Source organism: Lynx canadensis, chromosome D3 (genome assembly GCF_007474595.2).
Source record: "Lynx canadensis isolate LIC74 chromosome D3, mLynCan4.pri.v2, whole genome shotgun sequence".
In the NCBI taxonomy this organism is placed as follows: domain Eukaryota; kingdom Metazoa; phylum Chordata; class Mammalia; order Carnivora; family Felidae; genus Lynx; species Lynx canadensis.
The window spans coordinates 74,403,383-74,418,320 of NC_044314.2; the positions used below are offsets into that span (position 1 = coordinate 74,403,383).

Below are 14,938 nucleotides of genomic sequence, written 5' to 3' on the forward strand. Positions count from 1 at the left end.
GCGTCAGTTGTCCTGTGTGAAAATGTGCTTTTCTCTTTGCAGAACCTGAGAGCCAGAAGCAACAAGGATGCCAAGGATCAGACGACCAAGAACTCTTTGGAAAGTGAGTTCTCTATGCCGAGGCCTCTTCGTGCTCCCTGTGGGGCAGCTGCTGCGAGAGGATAGGGCATTGGCTGCAAAAACAAACATGGCACCCAGTTGGGTCAGCCTCTGGCTCCTTTGCTGTTCCTGACTTCCAATACTGAGAGCAGGGATGTGGAAAAAGTGGCATTGGATATGGCAGGGTGGGGAAGGACACAGGCAGGACCAGCTTGCCACCAATAGTAGCAACCAGGAAGAATGGGAGGGTTTTGCAAACGCCCACCAATCAGGCACTGCTGGGCGTTTAAAATGTCATCATGTTCTCCCCAGCAACCCTGTGAGGAAGATTTTGTTTTCCCTTTTTTCAGATGACAAAACAGATTTAGAATGAAAGTAACCCATATGGAACACAGGTCCTAAGTGGCCAGGCAGGGATAAAGCCAGAGTCATCAGGCTCCCAGGCCTGTGTGTTCAGCCTCCTCCTTCACTCTGGGCAAAGAGCAGGGGATCAGAACTGATAAGTCACTTCTCAGTTGTGGTTGTTAGGACAGCATGAATAGTTACAGAGAACAGCAGCCATGGCTCTGGTACCAGACCGTCACCATGCTCTGAGTCTCAGTTTCTCATCTGTAAAATGGGAATAAATAACAATGCGTGTCTTATGGTAGTCGTGGGAATCACATGAGGAAATGTACCTGACTTGTGTCAGAACACATCTAAGCATCCATGCCCGTGATGGGCTGGGCTTGACATCGTCATGGAGAAGTGGGGGCTGCCAAGGCTGGCCAGGGTTTCTGTGCTGCTGGAGTCCAGCTGTCTGAAAACACTTGAAAGCCAAGAGCTATGTTGGCAGCTGAGTTAGTTTCTGCCAGCCTCAGAATCAGGCCTCCAAACTGCGCCGAGATGGACATCACTAGCAGTGTGCCAGTCTGCTTCTGGGGGACCCACCAGGCCAGAGAGCAGGTGTCCCGCCAGGGTTGGCATCCTTGCCAGCCCATCTGTAGCCGAGTGCAGGTGGCCTCCCCAACTCCAGAGGGAGGAGCATCAACTTGGGTTCTGACCAGTAGCTCTGGACTCAGCTTAAATGTTACGGACCAAAATCTCAAAGCCACGTGCCTGGCCTTCTAGGTGCTTGGGGTTTGTTTGCCCTTGTCACTGGGGATGGGTAGTTCCCAGGGGATGTGGAGGTTGGGCTGGGCTGCTCCCTAAGCCCAAGCACTTACAGCAAGGACAGGCAGGCGGGTGGTCTGGTGCTGCTTTCTCCATGCCTGGCCACCTCTCACCTGCCCTGCCCATCTCTCTGCAGCCCTGCTCTACAAGCCTGTGGACCGGGTGACGCGCAGCACGCTGGTTCTGCATGTGAGTCACTCCACCCGGGACCTTCTCACCCTGGGATTCTTGGCTTCTGTTGTTCTGGGCCTGACACTGATGTTTGTCAGTGCTGCCCAGCCATTCCCCCTTTTCCTGCCACATACCTTTGTTGAATATGCAGAAATGAAGGGCTCATGGCAGGGAAGAAAGCAGGTTCTGGAGCTGTCCTGGGTGCTCTCGTAGGAGGCAGTGCAGGGAGGGAGTGCCCTGTCCCACGTAGGAAGGGCCTCTTGGTCCCAGTGCATGAAACGAGCCTCCAAGGTAGATGGGGTGAGGACACAGACAGCAGGTGCATTCCAGGCCTGTGAGGATGACCACGGCCTTGCAACCTGGGGAGAGGGAGCATGGGGAGAGCACACTTCAGTGGGGCTGCTCCTAAAGGCAGTGGGGGAAACAAAAATGGCCCCTAATCCTACTGCCCAGGCGGCCCTTTTCATTTATGTTTAGAGCAAGTTGTACATGCGTGGTTTTTTTTTTTTTTTCACAATCAAGTCACAAAAGTGTGTGAGGTTTCCTTTCCTGTTTCTTCCCCACAAAGGAGCCAGCACCACAGGGAATCTTTTATGCACATGCCAACATACCTGAACATTTTTTTTTTGTAATTACACAGAAGGCATCATGCTATACATATCGTTCCACACTGTGCTTTTTTTTTCCTCTTAATATGATATGGTAGATATTGTCCTACTTCAGCCCAAACAGCTCTGCTTGTAGTATTTAAGCCATGTAGCATTCTGTCGAGTGCACATTTCATAATACCTCACTCTCCTCCAGTTAAGAGGGAGATGAAAGGCGTGGTTTGGGAGGCTCTGGCAGGTGACCCAATGGAGTGTCGGAGACCTTTATTCTGTCCCCTCGCTGAGCTGAGCGTCCTGATAGGGAGAAGACAGAGCCACCCTGGGGGGTGGTGTGGGGGTTCTGGGACCACTGACACCAGAACCTTCCTCCAGACTTGTTTCACCTCTGCAGGGGGGTTCTCACCAAGGGGGATTTGAGAGCTAAGTTCTCTCCAGGGCGGAGTTTGTTTCTCTGAACCAGGGTGCTGTTGACCTTGAGCACAAATTATACACGTTCCTGGTGAAGGAGTCAACATTTCCCTCTCGATTCTTTTTTTTTTTTTTTTAATTTTATTTAAATCCAAGTTAGTTAACATATAGTGCAATAATGGTTTCAGGAGTAGAATTCAGTGACTCATCACTTACATATAACACCCACTGCTCATCCCAACAAGTGCCCTCCTTAGTGCCCATCACCCATTTAGACCATGCTCCCACCCAACTCCCCTCCAGCAACCCTTATAGTTTGTTCTCTATATTTAAGAGTCTCTTATGGTTTGCCTGCCTCTCTGTTTTTATCTTATTTGAGAGGTTCAGTCTCTAAAGGGGGAGGAGCCAGGAAGGCCAGGTGCTTTTCTACTGAGCTTACACAGACAAGTGGTCCTAGAGGAGACTGATTCTGCCCCCTAGGGGCATGTCAGAGACATTGTCGCTTGTCACAGCTGCAAAGGAAGAGGAGTGCTAGCTAGCATCTAGTGGGTAGAGGCCAGGGATGGGGAGCTGACATCCTACAGTGCACAGGACAGCCCCCACCACAAGGAATGATCCAACCCAGAGTGTTAGGGCCGAAGATGGAGAATCCTGCCCTAGCTCCTGAGAGTGGAAACGCTTGTTGGCAGCGTGCACACAGCATGGGCTTATGGGAGCACCGTCTAGGTTTAGGACCTGCTTGTGGGGTGATACTCGTGCAAGCACTACCCGCATAGCCCTAGCCTGTCTAGAGGTGGTGGTGACGCTTGGCAAGCTGGTGGCCCTGGGTCTGCCCAGTGTGTGTCTACAGTTTGCACACAGTGGTGGGGCCTGGGCTGTGCTGTCTCTGATTTATCAGAGTCCTCTCTTCGCCCGACACAGGACTTGCTGAAGCACACGCCCTCCAGCCACCCAGACCACCCTCTGCTGCAGGATGCCCTACGTATCTCACAGAACTTCTTGTCCAGCATCAACGAGGAGATCACGCCCCGCCGCCAGTCCATGACTGTGAAGAAGGGAGAGGTGAGCGGGACTGGAGATGGTCTGGGTTTGCTAGCCTGCCCCACCAGGCAGGGGGAATTCAGGGCACCTTTCTCGTCTTTGGCAGACTGTGCCTGCCATTCAGCCTAACACAGAAAATGTGTTACCTTTGAGGGTCTTTGACGCTGGCAGGGTAAAAATCCCATGTGTGGGGAGTCAGGGTGGAGTTACAGGGCTGCACGCCTCACTTGGCTACCTCTTCTTCCATCGTGGCAGGTTGTAGCCACAGCACCCCTTCTTTTCCTCACACCCTTGTCAGCTCATGGTCTGACTGGTGAGAAGGAGGATGTCATTTTGTCTGCCTGGAACTACATGGTTCCTTCTCAGTGTTCTTTCATTAAAAAACAGTCCCAGGTTTTCCCTGCTATCCAAAGGTAGAGTGTTCCTGTGAAATCTTTTGTAAACTGGAGCGCCTGGGTGGCTCAGTCGGTTGAGCATCCAACTCTTGATTTCAGCTCAGGTCATGATCTCACAGTTATGGGTTCAAGCCCTGCATTGGGCTCTGTGCTGACAGGATTCTCTCTCTCTCTCTCTCTCTCTCTCTCTCTCTCTCTCTCCCTCTCCCTCTCCCTCTCCCTCTTCCTCTCTCTCTCTCTCTCTCTGACCCTCCCCTGCTCACGTTCTCTCACGTTCTCTCTCTACCTCAAAATAAATAAGTAAACTTAACAAAAAATCGTTTGTAAACTGAAATGGTGTAAAATGAAGAAGCCATTACCATTTGTAAAAGTGAAAATCTTCGGATTTATTTTTGTTACTGAAAACAGATACTAACATAGGTCTTTGGTAAAAGTAAAGTGGTATAACACAGACTTGGTAGCTAGCACAGGAAATCCGTATGATCAGATTTAAGGAATTAAAAGGAAAAAAGAAAGGGAGGTACATGCAGTTTATAGGCCTGACTTGTCTTCAGCTAAGAGGATTCTCCTTCGTCCTCCTCCTCCCTCCTTGCCTAACAGAGACCCCTGGTCTTTATCTCCCTGCACATCATTGATAAGAGGATATAGAACAGAGGGGCTAAGAATGCATGGACCCAGCCTGCCCCAGTGGCCTCTGACCTTTCTGGGAGGGGCCCAGTGAGATGCTAGGCAGGTGCCATCCTGGGCGGGCAGCACTTAGTGAGAGAGCAGAGTTGTATAAATCTGGAGGCCAGCGCCCCGCACAAGCATGAGCATCTATTATCAGAAGTAGCACCATGGCAAGGGAAGCTGACCTGCCTCTGGGGTCTTATGCAGGGACAGGAGCCATACAGCCCAGGCAGGACATGGCTGGCAGTGAACCTGACTGTAGTTGCCACTGAAAGCCACTTCTTCCTTCCAGTTCATGTGCTAGGTGCTCGGCACTGAGGCCTGACCCTCCCATCTCAGGGTTTCTTCTCCTCCTGCCTGGGCTGATGGGCAGGCCACTCTCAGATCTGTCTTCCCCACTCCTCTTTGGGAAGTGGTACCTAAGTGCTGAGCAGAAAGCTCCCATGTGCCCAGAGTCTCATCAGGCTTGACCATGAGTGACAGGCTTGGTGGGATTTTTCCTGGTGGACCTGGGCCAGGAAGGACCAAGGAGGAGAGAGGTATCCCCTCCAGTCCACCCTCTGTGCTTGACCAGAGCCTGGAGCCAGGCCGACATAGAGATCCAATGCCAGCATCGCTGTGAACTCACTACCACGCAGCCTGGACGATGCTTGCTCCTCCTCTCTGGGCCTGTCCCTCCTTTTTACAGCAGGATGGGAATGCGGGCCCACCTTGCCTGGGCACCCAAAGGGGCACAGTTTATGGAAAGAGCCCTGCCAGCCAACATACAGAAGCAGTCTCTGAGCTCATAGAAGGCAGAAGTGGGTCCCCAGCACCTCCTAAGACCTCCACACCCAGCTGTCCAATGGCCAGAACCTGGGGGTTCAGATCTCATTTCCTGAAGCAACAATGGGGCCCTGCCCCTGGTTCACTCCTGCCCCAAGTTTAGGGACCCCGAAGGAGTGCCAAGCTCTGGCCTCCCTAACTGGATGCGGGATTTGCTTCTGCCCAGTCTACTTACACTGAGTGCGTTTGTGCCCGGCTCCTAGGACACCTGCTCTGTCTTCTTTGCCGACTGTTCTTTTATGAGAGTACTGTCCTCCTGGGAAGCAAACGTGTGAGTCCTTTTTCCTCTCAGCTTTTCTTATGATGCTGAGTCTGACCTCAGCCCTCCTATCCTGCTGTTCAGGATCCCTGGAGAGAAATCCCTTCTTGCTCTTCGGATCTGTGGAGGCAGCTGCCCTAGGGAATTGAGGAAAATTGGGAGTTGGCAGCCCTGCCCTTGTTCCCACATCTGTTATCACAGGCTTCCTTCGTGCGGACCCACGGTCAGGGTCTCAGGACCACCAGACAGGAAATATGTAGGGGCTGGGCACTTCATGAGGACAAGGGCTCTTATCTGTACCCACCCTCTCCCCCATCAGCATCTGGCCCTGTTGGCTTTGATGATACTTGCTCAGTGGGAGGGATCACCTGGGTACCTCAGCTGCGAGAGAGGAGAGAAGCAAATGCTCTCAGAAACACCGTGAGTCTGACTCGCACGCACCTCCTCTCCCTCCCACGCATGGTAAGGGTGGTGGTGGCCAGCCCAGTATGACAGCAGGTGCCCACACTCATGCTCCCCACCCCCACCGTTCCAGGAGCAGACATCACTATTCAGTCGGGCACTTACACTCTGAGCTGACTGCAGCCTGAGTGTCCTCCTCAGTGTATCCTCTCAGGCTGCCCAACCCAGCTTACAGTCCCCAGTGTGGTAGAAAGGATGCTACTTGGATAAGCATCAGACATGAAGAGGAGAGAAGGATGAGGATGGCAGTAGTGTATAGTAAGTCCTAATTTTTCATCTCAAGGAATCAGTGTGCAAATCGACAAATTGAATAAATCAAGTCAGTGAATCAAGGATCAGAGGTATGAGCATACCTTCCAAAATTATAAAATCGCCAGAATTAAATAGGGAAAGAGAGTAACTGGGAAGTATAATTGGGAGTAAGAAATAAATGGAGGAAACTTGCTATTCTTAAAATACTATTATTTGATTTATTCTCATTTGGTTATAGTTCTTTAATAAAAAAATATTTTAAAGCTTAAAAAAAAAAGGATGTTATAAGGGTAGTCTCCCAACCTTGGTTTAGTTCTGCCCACTACTTACCAGTGGTATTGATTTGGGAAGTCCCTATTTCTTTGCTGAGTGTCCATATTCTCTGAGGACAGTGACTCAGGGCCTGTGGCCCCTCCCTAGGGTTGTTGTGAGGCAGAAAGGATCTCATGACCTCTGAGGGGCTGTCTAAAAGCAGGGGGTGATGATTTCCCCACATGGACACTGTCCATATTGTAGATGTGGGGAGAGCACCCTCTACGTCACCAGTCAGGAGGGAATCTGCAGGTCCCAGGAGGGGTGGTGGGAGCTGCGGGCTACTTCCTCTTAGAACTTGCAGCTGGGGAGTACCTGAGATTTGGAAATACCTGTTGTTTTTTTTTCCTGTGTTCCTGTCTCTAAATTTGGTATATGACATTGAATATCAAGTTTCCAAAAGAAAAGAGGAAGTGGGCTTCTGAGTTCTCTTCATGACTCTGTGAAGTCAGGAGGTATTTTCCAGGTGAGGACACTGCAGCTCAGAAAGGTTGAAGAAATTGGCCACAGTCACACAGCCACTAAGTAGCTAACCCAGGATGTGAGGCCAAATGTGCCCTGGCACCTGTGTTCATCACAGGTGTGTTATGATTTATCGTCACCTCCCACTCTCCCCTGACACTCCTTTGAACCAATGTCCACCCCTCCTCTGGTCCATGTATGAAGAGCTACCTGGGCATAGGTGGTCACAAGGAGGAGAATGTGCCCCTTTGGTTCAGCATGCTACTAGAGTCTTAAGCACTGAGTGGAGCCCCTTCCCCTGCTTCTCCTGCTGGGAACATGTCGGTGAATAGGGGTTGGGGGGGGGGTGTCTCTGTTTCTAGCTCTCTCAGCAGTTTCTAGGGAGAGGAGAGGTACCTCCATTGGCTTGGGTGTTTGGAGGTATTCCCACAGTCACTGCTGGTCCCCTGGGAAGTGGCCTGTCTCCATCTGCTCAACCTGAGTAAGTCAGGGCATTGTGGAGGTGCCCCAGTGTGAGCCCTGAGCAGAGCCAACAGCCCCAGGCCCTGCTATGGCTTCTATGATCTCATCATCCTTTTCAGCCAGTCCCCACAGCTCCAGGGCTGTGTTCTTTGAGGAAGAGTGACTTTGGGCAGCATTACAGGTGTCTCCTTGACACTAAACTGTGGCTGGAACATGCTGTCACCAGCCTGCATACTCTCACCCCCGGCACCCCAGGGGCTGTGAGTAGCAAGCATATCCCAGGAGGATACCCTTCTCAGGCTCCCAGGAACCAGTCAGGACCAAGGGATCCTGCTGGCACTTTTCTTCCCAGGCCTGGGTCCTGTGGGCTAGCGGGTGGGTGCTGATTTATTTAGCTGAATTAACTTTACACTGCCAAGTGATTTCCTCCATGTGGCTGCCTGCCTGTTCTTAGCGCTGCACCCTGTGCTGCCCGGCATCCCCAACTCAGGCTGGGACACAAATGGGATGATTCCGTGTGGGTGTTTTGTTTCCCAACAGCCAGCCACTTCTTGGAACCATTCTCTACCCAGATTCCCAAATGCCCCTCATGGAAAAAGGCAGGTGGGCAGGCCGAATAGGAGCCGCTGAGGAAATGTCACTGGTGCAGGCTGAGGATGAGAGGTGGTGAGGCTCAGGCAGAGGAGAAGAGAGGGCTCTTGCTTGAGGATTAGAGAATTGGAGACTGCAGACCCTGTTGGCAGAGTTTGCAAGAGATGCTGTGGGAAGGGGGTAGGGGTGAAGACAGCATAGGGATTGGGGTTCCAGTGCCATCAGACATGGCATGTGACCTCAGCAATACCACTCACCTCTGAGCAACAGCTTGCTCAGCTGTGGGATTGGGGTGAGCCTAGACCATGTGCTGTCCACAGTTTCAAAGGATGTCCACAACATAGGAGCCCCATAAGGGCAAAGCCAGTGCTCCATGTCTGGGTCTTTTCTCAACCCTTCATAAATATTTGTAAATGGAGCTTGGATTGTCAACCTGTCCAGGCCTAGGTTTGGATTCTTCTAGGAACTTGGGCATGTTACTTACCTCTCTGAGCCTTTCCTTCTCCAACAAGTGGTGGAGGTGGAACCTGCTGCCTGGGACAGTCCTGCCAAGTGAAAGGAGATGTTTTATGAAGCGCTCTCTGCACAGGTCCCAGCACCCAACAAGTGCTCAGTGAACATTACTGCTGTGAATCAGCAGTGTGCTTCCCAGGCTCACCCCGCTCTCCATCCAGCAGGTTCCTGTCCTTTCCGGGCTGTGTCATGCTCTGATTTCATCCTCCCCGATCAGTTGTCTTATGAGGTGTCTCTCCAGGGCATGGGAAACAAGAGGCTTTCTCAGGGACCAGGGAGTGGAGGCGTGTTCTGCAGGGAGGTACTGAGAGCCCTCGAACAGGTGTGAGGGCAGGAGGGTCAGGCAGGACCCTCAGCACACACTCAGCTGCCGGGTATGTTGTTTTGGGGACACTTTTTCTTCCATCTTCTGAACCTCCACACCCCACTGAGTTACCCCACAGCCAGGACTGCTCTGATGGGCAATGTCAGCTGGGTCGCTGGCATGCAGCCAGCTATCCCCAGGTTCAGGTCTTGCTCTGGGGGCATGGGAATGGAGGTTCAGGCCCCTGGCCTCCTCCAGGGCCAAACATGCTAAATCCGGCCCTGCTTGGAGCCAAGCCAGGCATCCTCAGCCAGCAACTGATGCCTCATTGGTCCTTGCCTTGACCATCTTCCTTTTTCTCTCTGCCCCCACCTGTGTCCTCCTTGGCAACCCTTCTTGGTCTCACCTGGCAAGGCCCTACAGGTTTATCACTAAACTCCAGTTCCTGTACCTGAGGAAACTTCCCAGTACCCCCTCTATGGAACCTTGGGCTCTAGCTTATTCATGTGTCTGAGTCTGCTCAGCTGCTATGACAAAATACCATCAACTAGGGGCTTAAACAACAGATGTTCACTTCTCACAGTTCTAGAGGCTGGGGGTCCCAAGGTCAAGGTGTGTGCTCAGGATCTGGTAAGAGCCTATTTCCCGGCTTGGAGATGGCTCCCTTCTCACCGTGTACCAATATGGCTTTTCTTCACAGCATGCACATGGAGAGATCTCTGTCTTCTTTTTCGTATAAGGACACCAGTCTCATCACATGCTCCCACTTTCACGGGCTCACCTAAACCTAATCACCTCAAAGGCCCTGCCTCTGGATACTGTCACATTAAGGGTTAGGGCATCAACATATGAATTTTGGAGTAGACACAAACATCAGTCCATAACAATGCACTTCTTCCAGATGGGTCTTCCCTGAATGGGCTCTGTCTAGGGGTGAGGGCCAATGTTGCCCAGATGACAGCTGGAGGAGGCCGGCCAGCCTAGGGGAAGACCCCTGGGGAAGGAGGGGCCCATCCTCAGAAGACTGCGGACACAGGATGTACCTCACTATCCTCAGTTTCCTTGTCTGTAGAAATGGGGGTGGTGGTACCTTCCCCACTCAGAGTCATCATCAACTGTGGGGAGGCCCAACGACGATAGGGCATCTCTCAACACAAGGCCTGTACCTACAGAGGACTTGGCTTATAGTACCAATAGCCCCCTGTGGGGCCCATTTAATCCTCTAAAAAATGCCACCAGGCAGGTATTTGCATCCCTTCTTATGTTTAAGGAAACTGAGGCTCAGAAAACTGAAGTGGCTGAGCCAGCATTATCCCTGCAGAGAGAAGAGGATGGGCCACAGGCAGTGAAGGTGCACAGCAGCGGCTCCAGACACCTCACTCCCTGGCGGGGTGATGTTAGTTTTTCAAGGAGGCAATGCTGTCCCTTCGAGCAGGTGTTCCCCACCTGGGTGTTCCCCACTCCCAAGGGGAGTGTCTTCCCTCCTGCCACCACTACGGTGCCCCAGAGTGCACACAAAGACATGCACACGAGGGGACACACATTGTGATATCCACAGGAACACAAACACACACACAGACATATATGGGGGACACATACACATGGACACATAGGTTGGGACACACAGGGGCATGGAAACATACAGAAGGACATACAGAAACACAGGAACATGGGATACACACAGGGGATACACACAGGGGACACACAGAGACATATACATGGGACACACAAAGAGATTAGTTGGACACACACCAACAGGGACGCACGCACGCACACACACACACACACACAAACATGCCTGCCTACTTGGGGATGCACACAAAGAGACACAGAGACACATGGATTCTCTTTCACACACATTCCTATGGGCCCAGCAAGCTGGCTCTTCTGAGTCACGGTCCCTCAGACCTCAAGAAGCATCATGCTACCCTGTCCTGGGGTCCAGCGGGTTCTAGCCCTCTCCCTACAGCTCTACCCAGGCGTGTTTGCTCTGCATGAGATGCTGAGTCAAAGGGACAGTCCTTACCAGCCACTGGACGTCATACCATCTTTAGACCACAGCCCACAGTGCTATGGAACTGTGACCCAGGTGCAGCCCAAGCTGTGGCCCTGCCTGTGGCCCCTGGAGGACCTGACAGGTGGGCCAGACTGGAAGTCGTACTGGTTCTGAGGGCCTGGGGTTAGGGCTCGTGATCATTTTTGAGAGGGCTGTCTCCTGGGCAGGCACAGGTCTCCCGGCTCTACACTGGTCCCATGTGGGCTGTCAGGGTGTCCCTGCAGAAGCCAGGGTTCTGAGAAGAGACCCAAGTGATGGCCATAGGGTCCAGCAGCCTCTCAGATGCCTCGATCAAAGGGCCGAGCATCCCCTCACAAGCTCGCTGTTGGAGCTGCAGCTTGTCCATCCCTCCTTTCATTTCTGTCCTCCTCCACGATCATCTACCCTTAGCTTCTCTCTTTCCTGAAATTGGGTGGGTGCAGATGGGGATTTGTTGCTGTTTCTTCATGGGCCTGTTTCAGCAGCAGGATCCTTCCTCAGCGTATGGCTTGGAGCTGGGCTCTGAGCAGGGCTGATCCCAGGCCCAGGCTGGCTGACCTCCATAGTCAAGATGTGGCATCTACCCAGGGGTCAGGGCCCTAGACTGTGCATCAGGATGGGACCACCAGCCTTAAGAGTCTGTGCCTCAGGTCCACCCCTGGGCCTGGGGAAATATGGATAGAGACAGAGTGATGTCCAGCCCCCATCTCCCTCACACTCCATCAGTCTGCTGCCCTCCTGTTCCCTTGGCTCTGGTCTCTGTGCCAGGGTCCAGACTCCCTTTGTGGATCTGCCAGCATGGTAATTGGGGGCCTGTTTTCTTGGTGCTGGGAACCCCCTCCTGCCCATTGGCTGGGTATTTTCTGTTTGGGCATGCTGCAAGACCCAGGGTGGACTGGGGTTCAGAAGCAAGGCCCTGTGCCTCCTCGGGAGGGAGGCCAACTGTGACATGACAGGGAAAACTCACAGTGAATGAGCCTTACTCTGAAGAGCCGCTGCTGCTCACCACCCACGCTGCCAGGGTCTGGCAGGTGACACGCATGATTCACATGCTCTGCATGGCCCTTGGAGACAGAGTGTGGCCCAGAGCAGGGTTTGGACTGGGATGCTTCGGGGGAAGTGTCAGGGTGCCCTCAGCTTTGGGATTTCTCATAGAAAGATGAGGGTTTGCACAGGCAAGCGTTCATGGGGAGGGGCCTGGTGACTGTCACAGTATCAGAACAGGGTCAGCCCATCAGAGCCTCCCAGGGCTGCAGTCTGAGCCCTTGGGGCACCTGTGTGCTCCCCACAGTCAGCCAGCCATATGTCCTCTCAACACAGCAAGGCAGGTGTGTGGGCTGCCACAAGCACCAGGGTGACACTCAATGATCCTGTGGAGGATGAATGTGACACTTCAGCTGAATGTGTGAGCAACAGGACCTCGCAGGGAGAAAAGGTGGGCCAGCTGGTGTGTGGAGGGTGGTCACTGCCTGGATTCTGGGCATTTCTGACCTGTTGGCAGAGGGGAGGAGTCTACTTCTGAGCTGGACATAGGGGGCCCTCTGCTGGTGGTGGCCAGAAGCTCAGCCCCTTTGTATGGAGAAAGGATCCAAGTTTCATCACAGAAGGTCCCTTGGTCCCTGCCCCCTGGGCTGGAAGACCCTCTGTCCTGTCCCTGCTGAGGGGGCATGTGTCCACTCATTCCTCTGGGACTTCAGGGTCCCAGGACCCGTCTCAGACCTGCTCCCCAGTGAGGACCCAGCAGTCAGGTTTACCCCAGGGTCTCCAGCTCTGTGTGGACATTTCTCCAGGTGCACACTTTTTTGCTTCCTGTGGGTGTCAATGCCAGGTGGGCTGTCTGCCCATGGCAGGCAGGCATAGGGTGAGTGACAATGAGTCATGGCCTTGGCACACAGGCAGCCTTCCAGCCCTTCCACTCATGCTCTCCCATTTAAATCATTTGCTCTCTGTAGCCAGGACCCAGCTGGCCATTGTGAGCCAAGCTGAATGCGACAATGACGTGTGGCCTTTGCACCTGGGAGTGTTGGGGCCTAGCCCAAGCTATACTTGCTTCTGGGCAGCCCTGCTGGCTCCAGCTCTCGCAGAGAGTATGGGAAAGTTCAGGGAGGCAGATACTCCCCGAGACAACTCTGAGGCTGCAGGTCGCAGCGGAGCCAGGCGTGTGGGCCTGCCGAGTTCACGGGGCGTTGGAGATGCCTCCTGCTGGGGCAATGCTATGGGTCTTTGCCCACTCTTATATATGTACCTGATCCTCCAGACCCTTCCCTGGCCATCACAGTGAAAAGTGGAGAGTCACCCTCTCTGGGGGGCCTTCCCTGGAGCCAGGCTGGCTGGGTTGCCTCTAAGCACCTGGTCTCTCTCCCCTGGGCTTGTGAGTTCCCAAGGACAGAGACTGCTCAGCGTTGCTGCTTGCTCGCTCACTGTGCTGTCTGGGATAGGTGGTAAACCTATCTGAGGCTCCCATTTCTCACCTGTGAAATGGGCCTAAGGACCTGCCCACAGGGTGTTCTGGGGATCCCATCCAATGATCAGGCCATGTACTTGCTTGCACAGCATACTTGGAATGTGCTTGGGGAAAGGAAAGGCTCACCATGTCAGCCTCTCGTCCTGTCTTTGTGTCCTTGGCATGGCACAGCATTGACCCACATGAGGTTCTGGGCACTGTTTTTCAGATGAATTACTGACTTACCTTGGTGTGCCATTCTCGGCATTCAGTCACCCCTGGAGCTGTGTGACCCAATGGGAATGTTCTGGTCTTTCAGATGAAGTGCCCGGGTGCAGAGGCGTGTAGCTTGCTGGTGGTCTAGTGCCTCGCATCCCCCTTCTAGGTCTAGGTCCAGTGGACCCTGGGAAGGTCACCTCAGACTCAGGCTGTCGGAATCCAGGCATCCTATGTGGGCTTCTGCCTGTCAGTGGGCACTGACCTTAGAAAGATTAGAGCATGGAGTCCCATCTGTAGGCACACTACTCAGGTTCCTATTGCCCTCGAATTAAGTCCAGGGGCACCTGGGTGGCTCCGTTGGTTAAGCGTCTGACTTCAGCTCAGGTCATGATCTCATAGTTTGTGGGTTCGAGCCCTGCATCGGGCTCCACACTGGGAGCACTGAGCCTCCTTGAGATTCTCGCTCTCTCCTCTCTGCTCCTCCCCCACTCACACCTTCTCTCTCTCTCAAAATAAATAAATAAACTTTAAAAAACAAAAACGGAAAACTAAGTCCAGCCTCTACCATGATTGTCGGGGCTGCCCCCTTAAAGTGTTCTGGGCCCACCTCCTCTCCACTCACCAGGCTGCCCCACCCATGCCTGGAGCACCAAGCTCTTCTAGCCACAGGCCTGGGCTATAATGGTCCCTCTACAAGAATGTCCTTCACATGGCTGGCCTATTGCCCATTCTGGGTCTCCAGTTGCTGTCTCGGAGAGGCGTGGACCGCCCTGCCCACAGGGGTTTTTCCTGCCATCATTTTCTCTGCAGGCCATCAACGTAGCTATAGTGTTCCCCCTCCCCAGCCTCCAAGCCAATGGCTGGTACTCTATCCACTCACCCTCCTCAACAGGCCAAGCACTCAAGAAACTTTACTGAACAAAGAGGAAAGTGTAGTGTAGTGTAGTGTTCGCTGAGACAGAGGGAGCACTGGAGAGTGGGCCTGAAAGTAGGAGGCTGAGGGTGTGAGGGCCTGCCCCCCTGCTGGCCCACTGCCCTAACTCGGGCCCGCACCATCCCCCTGCCCCCCCTATAGCACCGGCAGCTGCTGAAGGACAGCTTCATGGTGGAGCTGGTGGAGGGGGCCCGCAAGCTGCGCCACGTCTTCCTGTTCACCGACCTGCTCCTCTGCACCAAGCTGAAGAAGCAGAGTGGAGGGTGAGTGACTACATGGCGCCCATCCTGCCGGGTGGGAAGGGTCTTGGGGTCAGGAGGAC

General features: G+C 53.3%; 1 protein-coding gene across 3 annotated transcripts in view; it reads left to right on the top strand.

The window, feature by feature from the left end:
* BCR (BCR activator of RhoGEF and GTPase) overlaps positions 1 to 14,938 on the top strand; it is a 129,387-nt gene that overhangs the window by 83,911 nt on the left and 30,538 nt on the right. For all 3 annotated transcript variants that reach the window (XM_030335670.1, XM_030335669.1, XM_030335668.1), the window contains 4 exons: positions 43 to 103; positions 1,388 to 1,440; positions 3,360 to 3,500; positions 14,758 to 14,879. In XM_030335670.1, the coding sequence (XP_030191530.1) occupies positions 43 to 103; positions 1,388 to 1,440; positions 3,360 to 3,500; positions 14,758 to 14,879 (377 nt within the window). The remainder of the gene's footprint in view (positions 1 to 42; positions 104 to 1,387; positions 1,441 to 3,359; positions 3,501 to 14,757; positions 14,880 to 14,938) is intronic.